This window comes from Lepus europaeus, chromosome 1, assembly GCF_033115175.1.
Source record: "Lepus europaeus isolate LE1 chromosome 1, mLepTim1.pri, whole genome shotgun sequence".
NCBI lineage: Eukaryota > Metazoa > Chordata > Mammalia > Lagomorpha > Leporidae > Lepus > Lepus europaeus.
In genome coordinates this window covers 84,809,512-84,828,225 of record NC_084827.1, presented here as the reverse complement: position 1 = coordinate 84,828,225, position 18,714 = coordinate 84,809,512, and the positions used below count along the sequence as shown (strand labels likewise).

General features: G+C 37.9%; 1 protein-coding gene across 1 annotated transcript in view; it reads right to left on the bottom strand.

Annotated features, from left to right (window-relative positions):
- ARHGAP15 (Rho GTPase activating protein 15) overlaps window positions 1-18,714 on the bottom strand; it is a 631,814-nt gene that overhangs the window by 273,319 nt on the left and 339,781 nt on the right. Inside the window, exon 8 of the mRNA XM_062199545.1 lies at window positions 6,410-6,532. Within this exon, the coding sequence (XP_062055529.1) occupies window positions 6,410-6,532 (123 nt within the window). The remainder of the gene's footprint in view (window positions 1-6,409; window positions 6,533-18,714) is intronic.

The following is an 18,714-nucleotide window of genomic DNA, read 5'->3' as shown; positions in this document are numbered from 1 at the left end:
TTTCTTTGTCTCATTCAACAGTTTTTGTGTTAAAGTCTATTTTGTCTGATATTAGGATAGCCACACCATCTCTTCTTTGGTTTCTATTGGCATGGAATACCTTTTCTATCCTTTCACTTTCAGTCTGTGTGTATCTTTGTTGGTGAGATGTGTTTCTGTAGTCAGCAAATAGATGGATCTTGTTTTTTTTATTTTTTTATTTTTATTTTTATTTTTGACAGGCAGAGTGGATAGTGAGAGAGACAGAGAGAAAGGTCTTCCTTTTTGCCTTTGGTTCACCCTCCAATGGCCACTGTGGCCGGCGCACCACGCTGATCCGATGGCAGGAGCCAGGTGCTTCTCCTGGTCTCCCATGGGGTGCAGGGCCCAAGCACTTGGGCCATCCTCCACTGCACTCCCTGGCCACAGCAGAGAGCTGGCCTGGAAGAGGGGCAACCGGGACAGGATCGGTGCCCCGACCAGGACTAGAACCCAGTGTGCCGGCGCCGCAAGGCGGAGGATTAGCCTAGTGAGCCGCGGCGCCGGCCTGGATCTTGTTTTTTAATCCATTCAAGCCAGTCTATATCTTTTAACTGGAGAGCTGAGGCCATTTACATTCAAGATGACTACTGATAAGGAACAACATGGCCCTGCCATTTTTCCATAAATGTTCCTAAATCTGTATATATGAAATACATGCAACTTGTATAACCTAAATAAAATTAAAATATATATTTGATTATGTAACAGTGAAAAATAACCTTTGTGAAAAAATAATATTTTGAAATAAAATAGTCCAGGAGATTATATATAGGTAGGCATCATTTCTACCAAAATAGATTTACAGGTCACTAAATAAAAACTGTTCAGTCCTCAAAAAAAAAAAAAAAAAAGAAAAAAGAAAAAGAATAAAGGAAAGAAATGGACCCTAGAGACCATATAATTTTATACTCAACTGAACAATTAAAATGTGAGTATAAATAATATATTTTCATTTTCTATTTATTTTTTTAAATTTTACTTGAATTATACTAGTTTCATGTATTTCATATATACAGATTTAGGAACATAGTGATACTTTGCACCCTACCCTCCCTCCCACCCACGCTCCAACACTTCATCCTACCTCTCCCATTCCAACTCTTAATTATTACAAAGATCTATTTTCAATTTACTTAATGATAGTAAAGTTTACACTAAGGAAAAGAGTTCAACAAATGAGATGAAGAAAAAAACCACTGTTCCTCAATGGAAGAGACAAGGGCTATAAACAATCATCTAATCTCAAAATGTTTATTGTACTCCAATACATTACATTTCAGGTACTCTATTAGTTAAGGTTTAATGCTTCACCAAATAAGAAGTTTAACAAGTAAAAAGCAAAAGAACCTAGTTTAGAGGGAATATAGACAATGGAAATAAGTAATAATTGAATAGAAGACTGATCATTTTCCAATACAGTAATTTTAAAGTAATCACAGATCATTAAAACTATAGTAGTACAACATTCTTAACCATTGGTTTCACAAAGGTATAAAATAGGTTTTACAAAACTATATTTCCAGCAATATGGGTAGTTTTTCTAAGTTTTAGCTCCCACATGTAATGGAGAACATGTGGCATTTGTCTTTTGGGCTTTGGCTTATTTCACTCAACACGTTGTCCTCCAGTTTCATCCATTTTGCTGCAAGGGGTAGAACCTCATTCTTTTTTATAATTGAATAATATTCCATTGTGTATATATACCACATTTTCTTTATCCTTTCAAATGATGATGGAAACCATGCTTGATTCCAAATGTTGGCTATTGTGAAATGTGTTGCTATGAACATGGTGGAACAGGTATCTCTTTGATACACTGTGTTCAAATCTTTTAGATATATAAAAATTATGGGATTCCTGGATCACGTGGCAGGTATATTTCTATTTTTTTTTTAAATCTCCACACTTTTTCCACAGTGGCTGCAGTCATTTACATTCCCACCAAAAGTTTATAAGTGTTCCCCTTGGCCCACATTCTCCCAAGCATTTGGTAGTCTCTGTGTTTTGAATTTTAGCCATCCTGACAGGAGTGAGGTGATATCTCATGGTGGTTTTGATTTGCATTTTGTGATGGTTAGTGATGTTGATCATTTCTTCATATATTACTTGGCCATTTCTGCTTCTTCTTTTAAGAACTGTCTATTAAAGTTCTTTGCCCATTTCTCAACTGCAATTTTGTTGATGTTGTTGCTGAGTTTTTTTGTTTTTTTTGTGTGTGTGTGTGTTTTTTTTTTTTTTTTTGCCATTGGTTCACCCTCCAATGGCCGCCACGGCCGGCGTGCTGCGACCGGCGCACCGCGCTGATCTGAAGGCAGGAGCCAGGTGCTTCTCCTGGTCTCCCATGGGGTGCAGCGTCCAAGGACTTGGGCCATCCTCCACTGCACTCCCGGGCCACAGCAGAGAGCTGGTCTGAAAGAGGGGCAACCAGGACAGAATCCGGCGCCCCGACCGGGACTAGAACCCAGTGTGCCGGCGCCGCAAGGCGGAGGATTAGCCTAGTGAGCCACGGCGCCTGTGTTGTTGAGTTTTTTGTTATTGATATATTTAGGATATTAATCCTTTGTCAGATAGGTGGTTGGCAAATATTTTTTCCCATTCTGTTATATATCTCTGCACTCTATTGATCATTTCTTTTGCTATGCAAAAGCTTCTGAGTTTGATATCATACAATTTATTTAGTTTTCCTTTTGTTGCCTGTGCTTTGGGGTCTTGTCCAACAAGTTGTCCCCTACACCAAAGTCTTAGAGTGTTTCCTCTACAATTTTCTTCCAGCAACTTCATAGTCTCAGGTTTTAAATTTAGGTATTTAATCCATTTGGAGTTGATTTTTGTACGTGGTGAGAGGTATGGATCTAATTTCATTCTTCTACATATATAAATCCAGTTTTGCCAGCACCATTTGCTGAAGAGACTACCCTTACTCTGCTGTATGGTCTGAGCACTTCTGTTTAAAAATCAGTTGGCTGTTTTGGGAGGGGGAAGCCATTGTAACCCATAAGCTGTACTTTGGAAATTTATATTCATTAAATAAAAGTTTAATAAAAAAAATCAATTGGCTGTATGTATGTGGATAATTTCTCAGCTCTCTATTCTATTCCATTGATCTATGTATCAGTTTTTATGCCAGTACCATCCTGTTTTAATTATGATAGCTTTGTAGAATGCGCTGAAGTCAGTTATTGTGATGCTTCCAGCTTGATTTTTCTTGTTCAGGATAGCTTTGCCTATTCTGTGTCTTTTGTGATCCCATATGAATTTTAGGGTTGCTTTATCTAGTCCTGTAAAGAATGTCATTAGTATTTTGATAGGAATTGCACTGGTTATATAGATTGCTTTAGGTAGTAAAGACATTTTAATGAAAATGAGTCTTCTGATCCATGAGCAAGGAGTATCTTTCCATTTTTTGTGTCTTTGATGATTTCATTCATCAATGAATGTAAGAGGATAGCATTACCTTGGTATCAAAACCAAACAAAGACATAACACAAAAAGAAAACTATAGATCTATATCCTTAATGAACATAGATGCAAAGATTATCAATAAGATATTAGTAAATCAAATCCAAAATCACATAAAAAGATCATACATCACAATCAAGTGGGATTTATCCCAGAAATTCAAGGGTGGTTCAACATTCACAAATCAATAAACACCATAAATCACATCAACACAATGAAGATCAAAAACCATGTGGTCATCTCAATTGGTGCGGAGAAAGCATATGATAAGATATAACACCCCTTCATGATAAAAACTCTCCACTAATTAGGTGTAGAAGGAACATTCCTCAAAATTATAAAGGCTATGTATCACAGACCAACAGTCAGTATCTTACTGAATGGGGTAAAACTGAAAGCATTTCCACCTAGATCTGGAACAAGACAAGGATGTCCACTTTCGTCACTCTTACTCAATATAGTACTGAAAGCTTTAGTGAGAGCAATTAGGGAGGAGAAAGAAAGAAAGGGCACCAAAACTGGGAAAGAGGAAGTCAAATTATCTATGTTTGCAGATGATATGATGTTGTACATGGAAAAACCTAAACATTCAACCAAAAAGCTGTTAGAATTTATAAAGTAATTCAGTGAAGTTGCAGGTTATAAAATAAACTCATAAAAAATAGCTTTTTTGTATGCTAATGATGAACTCACAGAAAGAGAAATCAAGAAAAAAATTATATTCACAATAGCCACAAAAATCAAAATATTTAGGAATAAATTTAACCAAAGAATTAACTTATTTGTTCTTAGCTGATTAAAATTACTGATTTTACTGCTTTTGCTAAAAGTTTGCCTCAAGTATAATAAGAGATTGACTAAAATACTAAATGTCACTGAGTATTTTTTTTAAAAAACGGCTTAATGTCTTTTATTCGGTTGAAAAAAACCTCAGTGAAAGCTTTAAAAAAAAAGTTCACAGTTAAAATTGAAACAAGTCCAAGAAATGACTGCATTTGCATAACCTGATCTGTATTTGGAAAAAAATTCCACTGAAGACAACAATGGAAGCTTATCCAATCAGAATTTCACATAGATTTTCCATAGCCCTACTAATGAATACTGACTCATTGGTCAGCTATGGTGAAAATTTAACGGAGCTCTAAGATAGGAAATGCATGCATCAGAGTGTGTCCAGTGGTGCCATTGCATCAGTATGAAAACTGCATAGGCATCCAGTTTCTCTGATGCTTTCTGAAACCAATTCTAGAGCATGATCAAGAATTCTTAATTCTTTAGCTTTTTTTTTTTTTTTTTTTTTTTTTTTTTTTTTTTGACTGCTGCCAGACCCAGCCACTGAATTAAAACCACTTTGGTTTTGCCATAGTCACAAAAAATTTGGACTTCATACGAAATTGGGATTCTTTGGGTTGCTAATTGTGTTTGATATGTTTCGAAATGGCAGATAAGCTGTAATTGAATCCCTTCCAAGAACAGGATGATTCCAAGGTAGAATTGATGGTACTAGCATGTTATTCTATGAAGTTGAAAATGTAGGGGTTCAGTTTCTAAATAGTTCTAAATAGCACTTTAATTCAACTTCATAGAGTAAAAATCTGAATTTCATTGAAAACAGTCACTAAAGCTAATCCCACATTTTCTACTCAATTAGTGATACATATGTTCATACTTCATAAAATTTCACCTTCTACAATTGGTTCTGAATGCCTGTTCATTTTGGGGACATGTTCACCTATTTCAAAGTGGACTGAAACTGATAGGTCCAATAGTTATTGTGTAACATTTAAATAATCATCATTCTAAGAATTCCTGAAGAGTTCTGCAAAGGTCTGCCTTGCCCTCTTCCTGAGAAATGATTGTACATTTAATCACTTATTTCTTTTCAAAAAATTAGTCATTCAACTTTCTTCTCAGGGTTAGTAGTTTATTTTAGTACATTCTAAAATTTTTCTTATATTTAATTTTCAAAAGATGCACATTTGAGAAACAAGGAGAATAACGGGCTTATGCATATGTTATCCTGTCAGGAAAATAATATATTTTGCCTGTATGACCTTTAGGGTCATTTTCTGTTATAGAAATCTACTGTATCACTGGTTCCACCTATTCATCCATACATTGATCAATCTATCTGAAACACTAACAATAATGGATAATATTAATAGCAGAAGTCATTCATTACATACTTACTTATATTCCAAAAACTCTATTAAATGCTTGACATAGATTATCTCATTTATCTCTCTCATTGGGAAAGCTGAGGCTCACAACGATAGTACCAGTTCAGTGAAAATTCTATTGAGTGATAGAACTAAGATCTGAAGTCCAATTACCCTGATGTCAGAGACGATGTTTTTCTATTCTATTGGCTAAGAAGGTTTAGGTTATTTCATTCTCTCCTTTGGTGTATTTGCCTAACTACCCAGTTCAGCACCAATTGAGCTTTTAGCCATTCTAGGATAGCATATCCACAACTTCTCATGACACTAGTTTATCTCAGACTTTCTTCCTGGCACTGATTCATACTGTGAGTTGGGTGATCAGATAACTTATCCAAATCAGGATAATTTCTGAAAGTGAAAAGGGCTCCTGTTACTAAGTAGATTAAGACAACAGGTGTAAACTGCAACTGTACAGGCATTTGGTGACATGAGGTCATCCTAGCCATCTACTAGGATAACTCTTGTCCATTCCTGGGCACAGCCTTGATCATCTGAGGTTAAAGCTAGATATTCTTTCAGTGATACCTGATGTATTTTCTTAGGATTTATTTTCTGGACTACAATTTTTTCCTCTGTTATGGAGCAGAACATTTAATAAGCATTGTAAGCAAGATAAAACATCATAATATTCCTTTAGAATTGGTTATCCATGCACACAGTTACATTCTTTTGTTACAGTTACAGTACAAATATCAGATATTCTGTACCTTTAATAAGTCCTTTTTCTTGCAGAGTTTTCAGGGAAGGCCTTCGAGTAATAAACTTCTTTAATCTGCTTTTAACTCGGTTTTTGTCGCTTGTATCAGAAGCACTGTGATGCAGTCGGAACACTGCAGATTAAAAAAAAGTCAGAGGCTTTCAGTAAATTTCCTCTTTATTATTATTACTTTATGCAAATATTAATAGAAAACAGTAGTTATGGAACAACTACCTGAATTAATAGTTCAGGCCCTTCAGTCTAGACAGGGCATATGAGTAAAATTTGCCCCTATGGAATTATTAGTTCTGATGCAACATGAATGTGCAATGAGAATGGTGTTAGTTCCATGTATTAAGAATTTATTTTCACTTTTATTTCCTTATATTTAATACTGTAACATTTATCTAGATAATTCCACCTATCTGTATCTATACAAAAAAATGTGACTAAGATAAAAAAGATTCATCTAAATTAGGGAGGAACCTCTTTAGCATTGTTAATTTCAATTAAGCCTGATTATATATTATCACTATGTAATTGCAGGCATTTTCAAAGGCCTTGCTTGCTGGGGTAATTCAGTCAATCTTTAAAAATATATTTCTTTACTTGAGAGGGAGAGAGAGAGAGAGAGAGAGAGAGAGAGAGAGAGAGAGAGATCTCCCTCTGCTGGTTCACTTCCCAAATGCTCACAATACATAATAGCTAGGGCCGGGTGATGGCCAAGCCAGGAACCAGAAACTCAACAGGCCTCCCAAATAGGCGGTTGGTACCTAAGTACTGCAGCTATCTCTCCTGTCTCTCAGAGTTTGCATTAACAGGAAATCTGAATTTGAAGAGGAGATGGAACTGGAACCCAGGCACTCTGCCTCAATACCATTCACAGGCACACAAAGAAGCATCTTAACCACTATGCCAAAAACCCTGCCTCTCAATCTTTTTCATCTAAAGTGATCTGTATTCCTGTAGCAGATTTTTATTACTTTATTTACTGATGTATAATTACCACCTCTAGGTAAAATTTAGAAATACAAATTTGCCTCAACCATGTTTCACATCTTCATCAGTTGGCTAGCCTCAGCTTCTTGTTTTCAGCTTTATGTTCAAACTCTAGTGTGTGTCAAATTCATTCACTAACAAAGTTTGCTATCTACTAATCATCAGGATTCATGCTACAGACTGTGAATTTAATAATGAATTTAACACATGGGTTCTTGATTTCCCTTAAGTGTAGTCTAAATACATTCAAGTGTTTTATGAATTACTGATGGTAATCTGCTGTGTTCGAAGACAAATACAGATTATAACTGGGGCCTCCCTCCCACTATTTTAGCCAAAGTTTTGACATAATTTGTGGATTCGAGCCACTTTATTAGATAATATTCTTTTAAAAATTTGGTCTGGTTTTAAGACTAATAGAAGCCTTATTATAACTGCTGAAGTATGGGCATTGTTTCATCCTCCATCCCCTACCTTGCAACACAAAACAGTGATGAACTTGAGTTAGCAAGAAGGAGAGTTAAGGTGAAGTGCAAACCTGGGAAGGACAGGAGGAGAAAAACATTCTGCCTGCCTTCTAAATGTGAGTAGGGTAGAGTTTTATTTTTAAATTATGTCTAAAATTTTGGTTATCACATGGGACTAGGTGCTGTAAATTACTGAATTGAGACAATGCTTAAACTGGCCATAATAATACCTTATATGACCTAAAAGCAGGATTTCCTAACTTTTGGCATTTAAAAATTATTTATTTATTTATTTCTATCTTATTTGACAGACAGAGGGTCAGACAAGGAGAAATCTCCACTGGTTGGTTTATTCCTCAAATGCCCATAGCAGCTGGGGCTGGACCAGGTCAAAGTCAGGAGCCAGGAACTGAGTCCAGGTATCCCATTTGGGTGCCGGGGGCCCACATACTTGAGTCATCATCTGCTGTCTCCCAGGTTGCACATTAGCAGGAAGATGGTTTGAAAGCAGAGGAGAGATGACTTCAACCAGGCACTCTGATTTGGGATATGATCATCCCAAGTGGCATTTTAACCACTGCACCAACTGCCTATTCCTCAGCCATTGACATTTTGGAACAGAGAATTCTTTGCTGTTGGAGGCTTCTTTATGCAGGCTGTGTAGGATGTTTGGCAGCCTCCCTTGTATTTATACAATGATACACCAGCAACCCTCCCTCCTCAATGGTGGCATTCAAAAATGTCTCCAGACATTATCAGATGTCCCTACTGAGGATACAAACTTGCTACCTATTGAGAATTACTGCCATAAACAATTAGAAAATGTATAGGACCTTATGCTTAAGTGTTTTTATTGGTGTTCTATCTATATCCTGACAAAGTATAAAGGAATTGTGAAAACCAAGCAAACAAAAGAGGACACACACATACACATAACACAAGAGAACCTCCACAAGTTTGTGGAAGGGTAGACATTGTGGTACACATTTTAAGACACCACATGGGCTGCCCACAATTCAATATCAGAGTACTGGAACTGAGTACCACCTTTGATTCCAATTTGACTTCCTGCTCATGTGCACTCTGGGAGGCCACACGATACATACAGAGGCTCAAGTACTTGGATTCTTGGCACCTGTGTAGGAGACAGCTGGAGTTCCTGTCTCCTGGTTTAAGCTTAGCTGAATTCTGGATGTCGTAGGCATGTGGGGTGTGAACCAGTGGATGGAAGATCTCCCTGTCTCCATCTCTCCCTGTCTGCCATGACGCCTTTCAAATAAAAAGAAGCTTGTCAAGTGTGAAATTAAGAGATGAGCTTATTTTAGCACAAAACTTTTTTTTTTACAGACAGAGTTAGACAGTGAGAGAAAGAGAGACAGAGAGAAAGGTCTTCCTTTCGTTGGTTCACCCCCCAAATGGCTGCTACGGCCAGTGCGCTGCGCCAATCCGAAGCCTGGAGCCAGATGCTTCCTCCCGATCTCCCATGCAGGTGCAGGGCCCAAGCACCTGGGCCATCCTCCACTGCCTTCCCAGGCCACAGCAGAGAGCTGGACTGGAAGAGGAGCAACTGGGACAGAATCCGGCACCCCAACTGGGACTAGAACCCGGGGTACCGGCGGCACAGGCGGAGGATTAGCCAAGTGAGCTGCGGCGCTGGCCCTGTACAAAACTTTTGAAAACTATGCAAATAAGTGTTCCTCAAAAGGTTCAAGGAAAATTTACGTATGGATTTAAAGTTTTTTACACCAAAATAAACTTATCTATTAATTCCAATTTCCACAAATCTTTTGAAGTACCTTAGAGTATGCATATGTGTGATCATCCATCTATATCTATCAGCAGCCATCTATTAAATGAACAAATGAAAGTATAATAAATTAAATATGGAATAACAGACGTATAATTACTACTATGTGAGGAAAGTGAATGGGTCCATCACTTAAGAAGGTTGCACTGGGGCCAGTGAGGAGGCATAGTGAGTTAAGCTGCCACCTACAGTGCAGGCATCCTATATGGGCTCCGGTTCAAAACCCAGCTGTTCCATTTCTGCTCCAGCTCCCTGCCAATCTGCCTGAGAAAGTAGTGGAGGATGGCCTAAGTGCCTGGGCACCGGCCACCAATGTGGGAGACCTGGAAGAAGCTCCTGGCTCTTGGCTTCAGCCTGGCCCAGCCCTGGCCATGTAGCCATTGGGAAGTCAACCAGTGGATGGAAATCCTCCCTCTCTCTCTGTTTCCCCTCCTCTTTTTGTAACTCTCCCTTTCAAACAAGTAAAATAAAAATTAAAAAGGCTGGGACTCAATGCTATCAATCAGTGCATCCCAATTATTGTGCCTGGAAGTATAATTTCTTCGGGTTTGAGAATTACTCATGGTCATATAGTACAACCAGGAAAGCTTAACTTTCGCATAGCCTTTGGCTGAGAGCAATCTTATCTATTTCTTCTGTTTTCATTTTATATACAAGTGTTTTCATTTTCTACATGTATCTTAACTTAAATAGTTTAAGAAGCCCTTCTTGCTTTTACTGTGCTATTTGATTTAATTGCCACTTGTCACTTAGGACTCCTAAGCGCTGGAAATGCAGCTTGTGTCACATATTCAAATGCAAATGTAGGGGCTGGCATTGTGGCACAGTGGGTTAAGCTACTGCCTGCAGTGCCAACATCCCATAAGAGTGCGGTTCAAGTCCTGGCTGCTCTACATCTAATCCATCTCCTTGCTAACACACCTGGGAAAAGCAGTGGAAGATGGCCCAAGTCCTCGAACTCCTGTTGCCCCTATGGCAGACCTGGATGGAGTTCTAGGCTGCTGGCTTTGGCCAGAACCAGCCTTGGCCATTGCAGCTATTTGGGGAGTGAACCAGTAGATGGAATATCTGTCTCTCCGTCTCTGTAACTTTGCCTTAAAAATGAATTAAAACAGGGGCCAGGCGCTGGCGCTGTGGCGCAGTGGGTTAACGCCCTGGCTTGAAGCACTGGCATCCCATATGGGCGCTGGTTTGAGATCCGGCTGCTCCACTTCCAATCCAGCTCTTGGCTGTGGTCTGGGAAAGCAGTAGAAGATGGCCCAAGTCCTTGGCCCCTGCACCCACGTGGGAGACCTGGAAGAAGTTCCTGGCTCCTGGCTTCAGAGCGGCACAGCTCCAGTCACTGCGGCCATCTGTGGGGTGAACCAGCAGATGGAAGACTTCTCTCTCTGTCTCTACCTCTCTCTGTAACTCTGTCTTTCAAATAAATAAAATAAATATTAAAAAAATAAATTAAAACAACATTTTTTGAAAAACAATAGATACCAGTGTTGTTGCCTAAAGGCTAAAATCACTGCCTGTGACACTGGAATCCTATATGGATGCCAGTGTGTGTCCTGAATGCTCTACTTTCAATCCAGCTCCCTGGCGATGGTCTGGGAAAAGCAGTGGAAGATGGCTCAAGTGTTTGAGGCTCTCACACCCATGTGGGAGACCATGTTGAAGCTCTTGGCTCCTGGCTTCAGCCTGGCCCAGCCCTGGCCATTAATGCCATCTGGAGAATAAACCAGAGGATGGAAGATTTCTCTCTCTCTCCCTCTTTCTCTGTAACTCTGAATTTCAAATCAATAAATAAAGTTTTAAAAAATAATTTTAATATTCTCAATTAAATGAAATATATTATTAAAATTAATATATTGTCAGGACATATCTTTTTACTTTCTAAAATTGGCAAACAAGATTTTATATTACACATATGGCTCAAATTATATTTCTAGACAATGCTGTTAGATGATAAAAAAAGTAAACACAAATTGTCTATCACTATATACATGGTAGTGTTATATTTAACTGTTATGGATAAATGAATATGGGTAGCATAATTACAATACAGCATGGCAAGAAGCTCAATAGAAGTACAAGAGCCTAAAGAGTCTAGAGGAAGAATGGACCTCAGGTTATTTTGGAGAAATAGCAAGTGCTCTTAGAACCCAAGCAAGCAAAAATTTCTTCTGACAGAATGAGTATCAGGGATTAACTGATTCCAAGATTGTGTGACTAGAAGAGTTGGTCAGAACATTTTCATATACTGCCCTTATATGATATTCCACCCAATTTTCATTTAGGTCCAGCCACTGCAGTGACTATCAGGGTTGTATGATCCATTTTAACTGATAACTGCAGTCAACATTCCACAGGTCTAATTTCTAGTGTTGGATGCTGAAGGAACATAAACTATCCTTCTGAAAACTGTTTCATTGTGATGCAGTGGGTTATCCAGTCTGCAATGCCAGGATCACATATTGGAGGATGGGTTCAAGCCCCAGCTGCTGTACTTCTGATGCAGTGCTCTGTTAATGCACTGAGAAGGCAGTAGAGATGGCTTAGGTACTTGGGCCTCTGCCATCCACAGGGTAGACTTGAGAGGAGTTCTGGATTCCTGGCTTTGGCCTGGCCCAGTCCCTGCTGTTACACACATTTGAGTGAACCAGCATATGGAAGATCTCCTTCTCTCTCTTTCTCTCCATCAATCTCTCTCTCCGTCACTCTGCCATTCAAATAAAGAAATAAAATCTTAAAATAAAGAAAAGAAGAACTACCTTAGGGAAATTTTGTTCTCAAGTCCAACTTTGGAATGAAACGTAATAATCCATCTAAGTTTTCACAGGTTACCAAAGGTAACATTTCCTATTTCCAGTCTCACCTCAAGACTCTACCATTTCCCAGGAAAGAATGCTAAAATACCAAGAGCCAAGCAAGATATTTCTTTCTGCCACTTTGGAATTATTAAAATGATATGATTAGAAAGTACTTTGAGGCCGGCGCCGCAGCTCAATAGGCTAATCCTCCGCCTGCAGCGCTGGCACACCGGGTTCTAGTCCCGGTCGGGGCACCGGATTCTGTCCCGGTTGCCCCTTCTTCCAGGCCAGCTCTCTGCTGTGGCCCAGGAGTGCAGTGGAAGATGGCCCAGGTCCTTGTGCCCTGCACCCACATGGGAGACCAGGAGAAGCACCTGACTCCTGGCTTTGGATCAGTGCGGTAAGCCGGCCGCAGCGCACCGGCCGCGGCGGCCATTGGAGGGTGAACCAATGGCAAAGGAAGACCTTTCTCTCTGTCTCTCTCTCTCTCACTGTCCACTCTGCCTGTCAAAAAAATAATAATAAAGAAAGTACTTTGCACGTTAAAGCATGTATAAGCACACAGTATTGATGCCAGATTACGAAAATGAATGAATGTAATGAATAATTGTGTAGTGGGTTCTATCTTTTTGGAACCCGCTAGGTATTCTTGTGATAGGAGTCTTAATCTTATATATAATATGTAATTGCATACACACACATGCCATTTAGCTCTACATATGAGATATATATGTAAGGTATATTGGCTTTTCAAAGAAAATAGGAATACGTTTTTATATGCTTTATCTTGTTTCTGTTTCACTCATACTGAGGAACCAGTCTTGGATATGATTACACAGCTTTCAACATAGCCAAACTCTCCAAAGTTGCCTCTAATGATGACTTTCCTGGAGACAGAGTAGAGCATCAACTTCCATTTCCTGATGCCATAAATAATATTCCTCAGATGACAAGTCAAATTACAAGGTCTTTGCCATCATTCATTCCACTCATTTTGTTCTAAGAAGAGTTATGCAGAACTTAAAGTTAATGGATGACTGTAATATATGGCATACTTTTTATTAACCAAATAACTTGAAAGCACCATAAATACAGAATAAAACTGTAAGAAACGCATGGTTGTAAAGCAAGGTCCATCATTAGGTCCCTGAAAACAGCAGTAAAAGTCTGAATATTGTGGTTTACAAATCTGATTTTAACAGCCAAACTTATAAAACAGTTTATGCTTTTCTGTTGTCAAGGGAGAAAAATCTGCCAAATTGTTCATTTTAAGTAAATACAACATAACCAATTAAGGAAAGCAAAATTTAAACACATGCCTATGATAATCAGGACATAGTTTGCTTCTGATTTCACTACTGATTTTAACAGAACAGTATTCCTTCCATTTTCCCACAGCACCCAAGTGACCCCACACATACTTTTAGAAACTTGTAATCACACAGTGCAAATAAAAGGACACTTTACTGGAAAATACACAGTGTGGTACAATAATCCATCATTTATGAAAAATAGAATTCAGTCTTTTCTTTTTCCTCAGAGATTCAACTACTTTTTGAGGATGAAGCTTCCTGCAGTTTAAAGATTTATGTTAAGCCAATGAGCAGTTTTTTTCCATTCCCATTTAAACTTTTTATTCAAAAATGAGAACAAACAAAAGAGATATGAGTTTAAATTCCAAAGCATTTAATCTGATTCACATAGAAGACCAGAGGAATCACTCTTAATTCTACATATTTTCACCTCCATGAACAATTAACCTGAAGTGTGCCAGAATTGTGGGAATTCTAGAATTTACTTGCATTTCCTTTATGTTTTCCTTTCCTTTTCCCATTGTTAGGTGATCTTTCCTTTGTATCCCAAACAAATAGCATATTTTTCATAGACTAAGGATTATGAATAACAATATGCAATTTAAGTCTCAACAGACGCAGGCCAAAAGTATTAGCTCTAAGCACTGTTCTTAACCAGTTGAGAGATTTAATTGGTGCTAAAGCTGCTCTCACCAGAAAAGTGTTAGAGAGCTTTCTGAGATGTTAGGATAGTGAGCTTTCTAAGATGATCTTTGGTTAATAGCATTACATATGAGAGCAGGCATTAGCCCAGCACAAGTTTTATACCTAACACAGCTAGTATTATGTGAAACCCCTCCTTAGAAGTAGGAATGCTTATTGTAATGGGTAGCTTTGTATATTTATTTTCCCATTTTAGTGATGGGAGTGGGAATTTGCACAGTTTGGGCAATAAACATCTACTACCACTCTGTTAAGGGTGTGGGAACCACAAAAGAAAAACCCCCAAATCTTCCAGAATCTAACAATTTGGATAATATGATCCAATTGTGCATCTGCCAGAACTTCTCTTGCTGGGGACCTTATTTTGAAATATCTGCTTTTCCTGCCAAACTGCTGTTCGCGCGGTATTCCCATGTTACAATTACATGTTGTTATTATTATTATTATTATTTTTTATTTTGGAAACACCAGGACAGCTAACATTTTAGACATGTTGTTATAGAAAAGCAGTCATTACCCTTCAGAAACGCCATTACAAACAGCCTTCTAGCCTACTTGTTCTCACTTTGCTGGTGAGGTTTTACATAGGCATCAATGTCAGGTGTAGATAGACAGTTTTCTTAGCAGTTGAGAACTCCCAACACTTTCGTTCAGTTTCAGGGGTCAGGGCAATGCTGACGGCCCTTATTTGGTACAACCATCTTACTACATTTAGTGTCCAGAAGAGGAGATGCAGAGAGCAACGACAAAACAAGGTTATGTCAGGTTCTTTACCCTAGACATTCCAAAACACTTCTCAAACCATCACAGGGATTACATAACAATGTACTAAGTTGTCTCCTCTCATACTTTCCAACAAAACTTTCCTGTGTGTGGAATTACCCTGTTTTACCACTTTCTAAGTTACTTAACCAAGAGCACCTCACCCAGCTTTGACTGAAAGGAGAAATAAAATGCATTAAATTCCTTGTCGGCCTCCTGCCTGATTCCTCTTCAGGGCTTCTACACTTGTGCTAATTCACGGGACTGTAATAAATACTGCTTTGCCCTTTCCAGCATGCAGTCTTAGAGCTCTCAGAAGTTTGCACATAATTCCCGGTGTCAGAGTGGGCAGAGAGGCTAAGTTTTGGCTTAATGTACTGTTGGTCATTTAATATCTTTTTTTCCCACATGCTCAATTGTAAATAGAAGTCATAATTTCACCCCCTAACTTGTGGCCTGAGAAAGTAAGTTATTGAAACTTTAAGTGACTTACTCGAAGCACAGATCATGATTAAATCTGGAAATAATTGAAAGAGGGAATGCAGGGCATTTTAACAGCAGTATTTTGTTTTAACTACTTAATTCCTGCTGTGACATGGTGGAAATACTAACTAAATGATTGGATTCCTAATAGAAAGTTTTGTGCACATTATCTGAAGACATTTCAAAGGGTTCATGGAAGAATGGAAGAAAAGATACGTTTATATTTGTGCAAAACTTTTCCAAAACCACATATAGATATTTTCAAAATATGCATTTGCCATGAACCTCTGAAAATTCCTTGTGAAACTACATGTCAATTTTTTGTGCCAAAATAAATATCTTTTTATTCCATTTTCTATGAACTTTTTGAAGTTTATATTATATATTCATATTTATGCTCTCTACTCATTTAAGAAGAATTCATACATTGAAAGTGTTCACTTTTAGACTAAATTAAGTAATTTAGATAGTCAACGGTCATGACATTTTTACATTTTCAGAGTCAATAAAGGGCTGACAATCTACTAGCATTCAACCTTAGAGAAAGTCTAAAGCTACTTTGCTAGTAATAGTGTATCCATGTCTTCCACCCATAATGCATTCACCTATGATGTAGTCTTCACTGTATTCCTATGGGTAAACTTAGTGTTCTTTACTTTGCTGATAACACATCTTACATGTGCTATATAGTGATGTATTTCTCTAGTGTAACACAGGGTATTCTTTCGAAATATTATAACATTTAGCATAGCTTTTAATTGTATAATGAGTATTTTTGATGATGATTACTTCAATACATATGACAATTGATTATATAATCATAACATAATTTTTCTTCCAATGTAAACTTATTTGGAGCTATAATTTGAAAAGATTATTGCGTCATAGGTTATGGAAATAATACATTTTCAGGTAAACCAAAAGAAAGAAGAAAAAAAGATACGATATTTAAATACTAAAAATCTATTGCATCTAGAAAGATACACAATGACATTTCTTCCTATAACAGAATCAGTCACGCTGTAATATGTACAGATTCAGGCCATGAAGGCATTCTATTGACTAAATATTTTATCTTGTCTTCTTACGACTTGATAGAGTGTCAGTAAAATTTTGTGACTTAAGAGCTGTTCAAAACTTTGATAAATTTGTTAATAAAGTAAGTGGTTACTGAGTTAAGGCAGTAGTCGATTTTTAAAAGCCAAATTACTACAAAAGAAAAAAATCATAGGGCATTAATCCACATAAAGGGCACTATGAAGAAGAAATATGTTTTCCATGAGGAAAGATTATATATTAAATACAGGAATAACTACTCTTCTAGTGATAGAAAACAGGCCACAGCCAAGTTAAATGAAAAGAGCCTTATGGATCACTGTAACTATCGACTAGTCCACAAGCAGAAAAAAAATAGAGTTGTAGGTTGTTAAAACACAGGGGGTCTAGAAAATTTACATTGAGATTTCTGTGAAAAAATAAGTAAAGTTGGTGAACAGAATAATATTCATATTTGAAAATATTGGTTCTGATAGCTTATCTCAGAGTGTAGATCACTCTTAGCAGAGTTTGAATAGCTTAATATTTAGATCCTCTCTCCAGATTTATGGTGAGAGCTACCAGTAGGTATACTGTGTACGCATTTGTTGCACATTTGTGAAAAACATATGTAAAGATATATTCTCAGTGGGCACAGAGGCAAGTAACATAGGGAAACATTGCAGTTTTTGCTTTAAATCTCTAAACCACTGGCCTTGGGAAGTATCCTTAGAAAAAAATTTGCTACTGTGCATCCTGAATGTTTCAAACATAAAATTTAAGCCAGAACAGAAATATATATGAGAAGCACAGGTAGTCTGAGTGATATTTTAAAACCAAATAATCCAGAGGTTAAAGGTGTTTGTTTAGATATTATATATATATATATATATATATATGATTCTTCTTTCTAAAATTGTCTTAATTTCCACTCTAACAAGCTAATCTGATTATCCCAACATTGTGTTTGTTATGAATAAGGACATGTTTTGTGTTACTTGCTATGTGATCAGGAACTTGCTGAACACATTATATCTCATTTAAATCCTATAATCATTTAATGTGTTAGGTTCTATCATTATTGTCCATTCCACAGATTAGAAATCTGAGGTTCAAGAAGGTTAAATCATGTAGCAAATAAATGGTAGAATTCAGGGCTGTCTGATTCCTGCCCCAGTATCCTGCCTCTCCATCTGTTTGGCAACGCTGTGAAAGTGTCTGGGACTCAGAGAGACAGTAATAGTCCCAAGCATGCTCAAGTATTTTCAACCTAGGGTATTAAATCATCTGCTTTACACGAACTGCTTATTGAAACTGTGGGTGGGTGGTGTGCATTATTTTTATAGACTTGAGAGGTAAAGTGAACTGCCTTGGATGCGATGAGTGAATCACAGGACAGCAGTGAAGCTGATAGCCGAATACTCTCCGGATTGCCAGTCATAATGGGTGAAGCAGGCATCTGGCTGGTGGAGAGCTGTAACCGCCATGTGTATGCATTGAGCTCTGATGCAAGGCTGCATCTTGGCAGAAGGTGAATCACTCACCATGCTCCAGATGGCTGTGTATAGCAAGAAAAGAAGGAACAGAGAAGTAGAGATGAGGTTGGGGATTGCAGTTCCCTTCTAGGCAAAGTGGCTAGCAACCTAGCCAGATCTCTCAATTTCACTCCTGCCATCACACTATCTTTTTCAGACAGTCAGACGCACACTTATCTCACAATAGTGTGAACGAACACATTCACTTCTACAACCTCCTTAGTGCTTCTCTCAGTAAAGCAAGAACTCTCATTCTTCTCTACACCCAGTCCCATAGTTCAGTGGCTTCATTCATGGTTGCTTCAAAGGAACTGAGTATGAGAGTTTAGGATCAGCACTTAGGGGGGAAATAGATAAGAACCGTTGATATGGCTTCCTTCCAACTGTTAATGCCATTCTTTTTATACAAAAAAA